Here is a 9408-nt window from a genome sequence, read left to right as displayed (position 1 = left end):
ATCATTATGTATTATTAAATACAATATTATATTTTAATTTTAAATATAACGGTCATAAATTCATCTTTTTGTATTTTCATATTTATAAATACATAACTTTATGTGTTCAAGACACATTAGAAATTCATCTTATTTTTCTTTCTCTTTTAAGATTATTTTTAATTGATGTTAGACACAACAACTATTTTAATAAACATGACCAGAGATGCTTTTTATTTGTGTTGGTCGAATTTCTTTTGCCAACTTTTTTGAGCAATACCTAATGTAAAATTCCTTCAATTAAGATATAAGATTTGTCAAAACACAATCATATTCAATGTTATTTAAAATTTTCCCCAATTACAAGTAGAATGAAAATTGTGAGCAACTTTGAACATAAGTAACACTAGCAATTTGAAAACATTCCCTACATGAATCAACCAAAAAGAAAATACACGGGGTTAAGCACAAAAATATGTTTGCCTTCCATCTAACAATAGTCTCATCAATATTAGTAAAATAAAACTAATTTCAGCCAATATATAACCTAGGTATACATCATTAAAATATAATTACAATAATATCTACTATAATATAACATTTATCATCATCAACTCAAAACTACAAAATTACATCAACTGAAAATTTTCACTTGACATCATCGGTAAGAAAAAAAGTTAGACCTAGTATGGGCTAAAAAATCTAACTAACGTCGATGGAGAAAATCTGGACTAACATCATTCAAAAAAAAATCTTATCCTACGTTTAAAAAAATAACTTTAATTGATAAGGAAAAAAATAACTAACATCATGTAAAATTACTCTCAAGTGATATAAATTGAAAAAAAAAATATATATATATATATATATATATATATATATATATATATATTTAACATCAATTAAAAACTCATTTTTAATATCCATCGAAAACATTATTTAATGACATACATCAACACAAAAATCCAAATCAAAACCCAAAACAAAACAAGATTGTTGAGAGTGGGATTTGAACCCACGCCCTTTCGGACCAGAACCTTAATCTGGCGCCTTAGACCAACTCGGCCATCTCAACAATTGATGTTAGATAGGAGTTATTAATCTATAATATAAACTATGGAATTTAACTACTTTATAACTTTTAAACGTGCTGAATTGGAAATATATCTTCCTTCAAAACGTACATTTGCCAGTTGAATCCTGACAAATGAAAACCTGCTTACATAGAACCTAGCAACTCTTCTATAACTGCAGTGTCGTTAAAGCTTCTTCAAGAAACTGGTCATACAAGAGCATACTTCTCAATTTTTTATTTTCCGCTGCTTATCACAACGACAAACAAATGAGTGCATCAAATTTAAGCATAGAGCGACAATTCCCAGTCTGCGCAAAACTCTGCGTATTATGCGGAATTTATCAAATATTCAGTATGCAAGTGTGGACATAACATCACAAGTGCTATTCACACTTATATTTATATCATAATAGCTAATCCTTAAGCCGTTTACTGACTACGGCGGATGAATCTCGAAACCAACCAAAAACATAAAACTATATATTCCTTCAATTTATTTGAAAAAGAAAAAATAAAGTTTGCAACAGTACAAATCTTTAGGAGTCTACTAGAGTGCTGCGGAGTTATTAGACTCCAGATTTTTATTTATATCCATTTTCATAATAGCTACTTTCAAACTTCTTTGTAGCATTATTAATTACAAGTGTGTACAATTGTGCTTTAGAAAAAACAAACAAACCGATCCCATAGTAAAAAAATGGAAGCATCGTAATAATAGGGATTAAGTATAGTATTTCCCATAAAGAAATTGAACCGTGGTTATGTTCTTAATGCTGAGGCAGAAAGCCTAGCCATGAAAAGGCTGTAAACACCTCCCACATCTAAAATTGTTAACCTTAAAGCAGTCCAAATACAGAAATAAAATTAACATACAAACGTCAAAAATTGACCAAATAAAGTAAACAATTTGTCAAGAATTGTGATTTGGACAACTCCCAAACAGAATGTCACGCAAGTTACTCTTCTAAGTCTACCTTGGCGTATACAGGGGGGACACCTTTCTTGGAACAATCTCTTCGATCTGCTCAGCTGACAAAATGGATGTCTCGCTTTCATAATTGCCGTTTTCCATGTGCTGGTGCAACTGCGACAAGAAAAGGGTCAAAAGCATCAAATAAATTCATTTTCTACCGCTTCAAGTAAGTAATTTTCAAAACTCCTGAAAAAGATTGTGAAGCTTCAAAGTCATATATGCTAAGCAACCCCAGCAAAGGTGAAATACATATTTACATACACACACACACATATATATAGGACTCGTATAATGTGAGAAAACTGAGTTATTGAGAAATGTATTTTATGTGAATCCAACCAATGATTTGACATGACCATGAACAACAAGGATTCACAAGACTTGAAAGACCTATGACAAGAACCAGAACAAGAAATGCAAAGGAAGTTCTTCAACAAATATTGTTCATATTAATTGAATACAAGCCCGATTATGACCCAAATGGAAGAGAACTAATACTCCAGAGCAAAGAAAGTTCTTCAACAATTATGTCCCTGTACTTTGAAACGAGTATTTACCTTCTCAAGGATTGCAGATTGATCGTCCAAGTTAAACTTGCGCATGTATTTCAGCATCTCTAGTTGCTGTAAATTTTCACGCTTTCTGTAATAGTAGTGTAGCAAGTACCAAAGAATTTATCAGAAGTCAAATAAATTTTACCTGTTCCTGTAACATTTGTTGGTTGAGCAATTTTTCTGCAAATTCTTCTTCTCCAAGCTCTGCTTCATCGCAGGCAACCTCTTCTCTGCCAAAAGTCATTTGCAATACATAACTATATTCATCCTTCTTCCAAATAAAGTCGTTTAAGTTATTTTGTGTAGGGACAAAAGAAATGGCAAGCATTAAATCAGAAAATAGGGTTTAGTAGCTTTCAACAACGAAGTACATTTTTGGGTTAGATAATATTTTAGCTATAAGTTGCTTCCAACCTACTGTAAATTAATTAAAACACGTATGCTGAGTGCATAAAAAACAATCAAAGCTAAGTACACCAATAAACATTATCAAAATGCTACCATAGACTGAATGCTTGTCCCTGTTTATGTTTTGAGAAATAAATGGTCTTTTATTTCAAAAGCTCGTCTGAAAGGCAACCAAAAAATAAAAGATAACAATTAGTTCTCCAAAAGAAGCTAATTCTTAATGAAAATCCAAAGCACATAAAAATATTTAACATCAATTCCACGCTAGACTGTAACGTTTATGGCTCTAACGGATGCTTTAAACTCAAATTCTGATATAAGCACGATATTAGTACCAAAGGTTTACTGCAGAAAAAACACAGAACTCACTGGTGAATTTAATCATTTTGAATACATGCTCGTAGATTCAATCATGTATTTAAACACTGACATAAATTCTCATTTTCTATCACCAAGGATAAAACTGTAACCATGTATGCTCAAAGCAGAGATAGAAACTAAATTCCTTCTCATGAAACTGAAAGGAAAATTTCTATATTCTTAAAAAGAGACAAGAAAAGGAAGGTCATTCCTTAGTTCTAACTTTGATTGAATCTGATGTGATTGATGTTCCTCCGAATTCTTGGTAGTTAGTGGATGAAAGCTACATAGAAGAGAGACAGAGAGAGAACTTACTTAGAAAGGAATTTATAAAACTGAATCACCAAATCCATGTCATTCTCATATACAGTACTGACTTTTCCCAGGCACGAGATACCAAATCTTGGATCTGTTGTGTAAATTATGAAAATGAGAATGTTTAAGAATTAATTACTATCGAGTTTGGTTATGCAATAAAACAGATCTGCAAACAATCATTTCAGGTATCATAATGCACAAGTTCAACCCACACCTATTCTAACTAAAATGGTAGGAAACGAACAGTCATGCACAATAAAAAAATTTTAAGAAAAGGTCATTCCCATCAAAAGTGAAAACTACAGTATTTTAAGACTTTATTTTAGGGAAGAAACAACATTCAACCTTAAATTCCAATACTACATCCGGCAAAAGTAAATTTATAAACTAATCTGCATTGGCATGTCTAACTGGTTTATATTAAAGTATCGCCAACCATGTATCTAGCTAGGGTCAACTCTTTTTTTTCCAAGAACAAAGACCAAGAGACTGAAGCACAACACATTTTACCATGAAAAATTCTAGATGATTTAATCCATTATGTGTTTGATTCTCTTTATGAATGAAAAAGTGAATAACCAATAAACCTCCAGATGGTTTTTGCATCTAGGGAAAAATAAACCACAAGGATGCAAGGAAACAGATCACGGACGATTGAGATATATAGGATTGTGAGTTTACACAAAAAGTGTCAAGATGGCACAAATAATATGAAAAGTAAGGCTCCAGAGCTACAAAGTACAGACAATTAATATATCACAATAAAACCGACATACCAACACCCATCTCCAAAAATATCTCTTCTTGTATTGCAGTGGTCACAGCAACAGCCTCCTGCTCGTTAGTTATGAAATCCAGGAAATGACAGTAAAATTCATTACATACTAACTTTTATCACATCAATGCAAAGGGCAAACGCTTCATTTTACATCGACTTGCTACTTAACTCTATATCAAGTATTTAGGTATATTTCCATAAAACTAACCCCACATACACATAGATGCTAATAAAAAAGGATAAAAAGTGCACAACAATGCCCCATGTGGTTTGTGATGGCTGATAAAAAAGGGCAATCCAAAGCACCAGATCCCCCAACTAGTGAAGTCTGAGAAGGGTATATATGTGTAGCCTTATCCCTGCAAGCAGAAGGGTCGTGTCCAGAATTTAAACCTTCAAACGTTATTTTGCACCAAGATTTGCCCTCCTCTACTGACTAATCAAACAATAAATCAGAAAGCACAGACAAAGGTTATAGTTATCCAGCTCAGCTGTCACACGTTAATCAATTCAAATTGGAGGAAGAGACTAACAAGGAAACGAAGTCAAATTCTGTCAAGGTTCCTACATAATCATTTTAGGACAATAATTAGGTTTTGGACATTATGATTTTGGCATTTTTCATCAAAATTAGAACATAACCTCCATACCCAGCACGGATCTTCTATTACACGATTTATTTAAATTAAACTCTAATCTTAATTAAAAAGTAATACAAAAAACTCAACTAACTAAGTCTAAATTTTTTGCAATTAATTTCCCTCACAAACCCGTCTATTATTTCTTATATTGAAGATAAGGTCCATTTAATCAGACTTGTAAGACATAAAGGTGAAAAGGGAAAAACGACCGATAAAGAAATTCACCTGCTTATCCTGTACAGCCCCAGAAATCCTGTTCTTCACTTCTACATATACAATAGATTGCAAAAATCAAACCCAAGCAGCAATCAATCACTCGATAAGCAGAACAACAAAATAGGTTTACGAAAACAAAGTACCAGGTTGAGAAGTAAGGAAACTGAATCGATCAAAAAGATGGAAAAGTTGCTCTCTTGTTAACATCCCAGTACTTTGCGTCCCGGATGCCATTCGTAACGCTCATAAACACGGTAGAACGAAGATATACCAGCCTTGTTAGTCACTGTGCAACTGAACCGATACGATTATTGGCGAATCACGGAGTGAATAAGTTTGAACCTTTCCATACAATCATTTTTTTACTTTAGATAAACATGGTCTAGAATATCATATTTTACATTAAAAGTGAATACAAATATGAAAAATGTTACCATTTTCCTGTTTTCATTAACCTCGGCTAATTTATTATTAAATCAATAAAAAGTCACAATAGAGGGAAACTGAAGTATATTTTATCATTCCTCAAAGAAAAATCAGAAACAATAAAAAATTTCTAAATACTACCACTAAAGACAAAATAAGCCCATAACCTATCTGACAACGGTAAAAATACAGTGAAATATTACTATGATGAAAGACGAAGGGTAATTCCAATAAACTAAAAATCTTCATCCATCTTGAAGACGTGGGCATCACCGTTACCGTTCAAGCTGGACATAACTGAAGCCTTCTGGTACTCCCCCACGCGCTTCTCGAAGAAGTTGGTCTTCCCCTGCAGCGAAATCAGCTCCATCCAATCGAATGGGTTCTGCACATTGTACACCTTCCCGCACCCAAGCGCACCGAGCAACCTATCAGCAACAAACTCAATGTACTGACTCATCAAGGCCCCGTTCATCCCCACCAACGCGCAAGGAAGCGCGTCGCAGACGAACTCCCTCTCAATGTCAACAGCATCGCGCACGATCTCCCTCACGCGCTCCTCGGGGAGCTTGGTCCGCATGATAGAGTAGAGCAGGCAAGCGAAGTCGCAGTGGAGACCCTCGTCTCGGGAGATGAGTTCGTTGGAGAAAGTGAGTCCTGGCATGAGGCCCCGTTTCTTGAGCCAAAAGATGGAGCAAAAGCTTCCGGAGAAGAAGATTCCCTCGACGCAGGCGAAGGCGACGAGGCGCTCGGCGAAGGACTCGGAGGAGTCGATCCAGCGGAGGGCCCAGTTGGCCTTCTTGGTGACGCAGGGAATGGTGTCAATGGCGTGAAAGAGACGGCTTTTCTCTACGGAGTCTTTTATGTAGGTTTCGAGGAGGAGGCTGTACATCTCGGAGTGAATGTTCTCTATAGCGATCTGGAAGCCGTAAAAGGCGCGAGCCTCGGAGACCTGGACCTCCTTCATAAAACGGCCGGCAAGATTTTCGAGTACGATGCCGTCGGAGGCAGCGAAGAAGGCAAGGACATGGGTGACGAAATGGCGCTCGCCGTCGGTAAGAGTGTTCCAGTGACTGATGTCCTGCGAGAGGTCCACCTCCTCCGCCGTCCAGAAGGAGGCTTCTGCTTTCTTGTACATTTCCCAGATTTGGGGGTATTGAATAGGGAACATGCAGAATCGATCAGGGTTAGGGGCCAAGAGAGGCTCTTCTGGAATTGAAGGCATTTTGGGATTGAAAATGGGGAGAAAGAAAAGGGTCTGTTCTTTACGGAATTGGGGTTTAGGGTTTGAGTTTAACAGAGGAGAGTGGATGGTTTATATAAGGAGGTGATTGAAAATTGGAGCGGGGAATTTGAAATTTTAAGGTAAAGCTTGCGGGAGAAGATTGGAGGTGGGAGAGGGTACTTTGGGGATTTTGCAGGGCGTATTGGAGAAGCTTTGGTTTTGGAGGGATTATTGTTTTGGTGGGAATTTTGGGTTCGCGGGATATTTGGAGGGTTTGAAATTGAAAAGAAGAGTGTGGAGTACAGTAATGGGAAGCCGTTTTGGTGAGGTAGGAGGAGGGGTGAAATTTGAAACCCACGTGCTTGCGCTGTTTGTTTTCTTATCCGTTAAAACTCAACAGTGTCCACGATTTTAACGCTGCCCGTGCTGCCCGTATTTGGGTAAGACAATACATGTGTCTAACGCTCTGCATAAGGGGATTTACAAGTCAGAAAAATCTTAGATATTTCTGTTAATCATTTACCTATATTTATTTAAAATCTATTATTTAGATACTGTTTTATAATTTTTTATATTTAAATGTGTAAATTTATTGTACTGTTACATAGAAGTAAATATTAAAAAAGAATCAAAGACCTTATAATAAATTTAAGGCTTCGCATGTATGAATGGATACGATTTATGTCATATTGCAATTGATTTTCTTTATGATAAATGTATGTATAGTTTCATTGGGTTATCTCATGAGGTTAATGTTAAGGGGACAAAATTATAGTACTGGGGTTTTATCATACAAATCTATGATGTAAAGATAGTGTAGTGTTTTAGGTTTGTTGGAGATATAATATGTATATATGGTGATGGAATTGGATGAATTAAAGGATGTAAAGTATGTTTTTGAGTAGGTTTATAATGGTATGTGATAATGGAATGCATGTATGATGTCTTAAACATGTTTTCACGTGATTTGAGATTGATACACAGTGGTTAGACCTTAGATTTTGGTCTAGGAATGTGATTATTCGTGAGAATAATCCATTATTTGGGATGATAATCGATTATCTCTTCATGTGTGATGAATTTTAATGATTTGTTGTATGAAACCATTGAGATAATTGATCGATTATCACAGGGTAATTTGTGTACATGTGTATGTTTCGAGATAATTGATTATCACTTATGATAATCGGTTATCCTAGAGTATTTTTACTAGAAACAGTACGTTTTAATAAAGAATGAACGTGGACCAAGCTTGAGAAGCGATAGAACGTGATTATAATCAGAGAGTGAGATTAGTGGTTGTGTTTAGAGTTAGTCTGACTTGTGGTTGAGATCGGGGCATGAGTGAGTGTTGGGATGTACTTGAGTATGTGAATCGTGAGCATAAGAGTGGTGGATAGGTCTACTAGTTGTATCTTGTAAATTCTGGTTCTATCTGTAGATAGGTGCTCCCTTTGTCATTGGTTGTTGAAAAGGGAGGGATATCCCCTTTGACATTGGTGCTCCCTTTGGCATTGTTAAATACCAAGTCTTTCCTAGACAAAATATATTCAAACTAGCCTCAAATACTTCTCAAGAGAAATTCTTAATTAAAACAAGAACAAAGATTTTGCTAATAATAAGAATAACTAAAGACTACAAAAGAACTCAAACTAAGTTAAATGTATATGCAGTAGGAGAAAATAAAAAAAAAAACAAATGAAAATTAAAATCAAAATCAAAATATTCAAAATGCTAATTGTATTCCCTGGAAAACAACGCCAAATTTGATTCATTGTCACTGAAGCTATCATATTAATACTACTTTTCAAGAAAATAGACAAGATTAAAGCAATTCTGAGTCGTCTCCCAATGATTATATAAGTATTATTTGAAGTAAATCTATGAAGTAATTTTTTTAACTTCTTGTTAATAAGATGATTCTAGCCTTTGGGGAATAAATTCTTTATTTCAAAAATAATGTTATTGCATCATTAAAAAATATTATGTTTTGAACTACTTTAAAAGTCACCACTAAACACAATTTACTATTTTTAGTCACTTGTAAAAGATATGTCTCGACTACTGAGCACAAACACGGTGTTTCTTCACGAATGAATTTAAATTCTTTTTTTCTTTAAAAAGCAAGGAGAAGGGGAGCATACAGTTATACAAGTGTGACTAATTTATCTTTTTGTTAGATATTACTATAGATGCTTTACAGATTCAAATGTTGAAAGAACCCACTTGATTGAATACAATCTGAAAGTCAATTTGCTCTTAATCACAGTGTTTATGAGTTTATCCCTTTGGGACTGAATCAATCGATTTCTCAAGTAAAGGGCAAATATACCATAACAACAATATATCAACCTTATATCCTTACGTTTAACATTACAAGCACTGATTTGTTAATCCTTGGCAATAAATGCAGATTTACAATATAGTCTCCCAGTTTTGAAAGAGACTCCGATTA

General features: G+C 34.7%; 2 protein-coding genes and 1 non-coding gene across 3 annotated transcripts; all 3 read right to left on the bottom strand.

The window, feature by feature from the left end:
• Nucleotides 1-973: 973 nt before the first annotated feature.
• TRNAL-AAG lies at nt 974-1054 on the bottom strand. Its single transcript has one exon. It is a non-coding gene; the product is annotated as a tRNA-Leu (tRNA).
• Nucleotides 1055-1713: 659 nt separating this feature from the next.
• LOC106753921 lies at nt 1714-5693 on the bottom strand. The gene is made up of 7 exons (XM_014635805.2): nt 5446-5693; nt 5312-5352; nt 4444-4501; nt 3665-3758; nt 2727-2811; nt 2585-2650; nt 1714-2138 (listed from the first exon to the last, which is right to left on the bottom strand). The coding sequence occupies exons 1-7, from the start codon at nt 5534-5536 to the stop codon at nt 2025-2027; spliced, it is 549 nt and encodes a 182-aa protein (XP_014491291.1). The 5' UTR covers nt 5537-5693; the 3' UTR covers nt 1714-2024.
• Nucleotides 5694-5795: 102 nt separating this feature from the next.
• LOC106753920 (ribonucleoside-diphosphate reductase small chain) lies at nt 5796-7035 on the bottom strand. The gene has a single exon (XM_014635804.2). The coding sequence runs from the start codon at nt 6951-6953 to the stop codon at nt 5964-5966; it is 990 nt and encodes a 329-aa protein (XP_014491290.1). The 5' UTR covers nt 6954-7035; the 3' UTR covers nt 5796-5963.
• Between the last annotated feature and the right edge of the window lie 2373 nt (nt 7036-9408).

Source organism: Vigna radiata, unplaced genomic scaffold (genome assembly GCF_000741045.1).
Source record: "Vigna radiata var. radiata cultivar VC1973A unplaced genomic scaffold, Vradiata_ver6 scaffold_7, whole genome shotgun sequence".
Taxonomy (NCBI): domain Eukaryota; kingdom Viridiplantae; phylum Streptophyta; class Magnoliopsida; order Fabales; family Fabaceae; genus Vigna; species Vigna radiata.
The sequence above is the reverse complement of the archived record's forward strand: the minus strand, read 5'-3'. Positions and strand labels throughout refer to the sequence as shown.

Excerpts from the sequence above, each read along its gene's own strand:
- LOC106753921 (XM_014635805.2), bottom strand. The coding sequence starts at position 5,536 with ATGGCATCCGGGACGCAAAGTACTGGGATGTTAACAAGAGAGCAACTT. Across the intron at positions 4,502-5,311 it reads GGGCTGTACAGGATAAGCAG|GAGGCTGTTGCTGTGACCAC; the intron begins GTGAATTTCTTT and ends ACTAACGAGCAG. Across the intron at positions 3,759-4,443 it reads ATTTTTGGAGATGGGTGTTG|ATCCAAGATTTGGTATCTCG; the intron begins GTATGTCGGTTT and ends TTTACACAACAG.
- LOC106753920 (XM_014635804.2), bottom strand. The coding sequence starts at position 6,953 with ATGCCTTCAATTCCAGAAGAGCCTCTCTTGGCCCCTAACCCTGATCGA.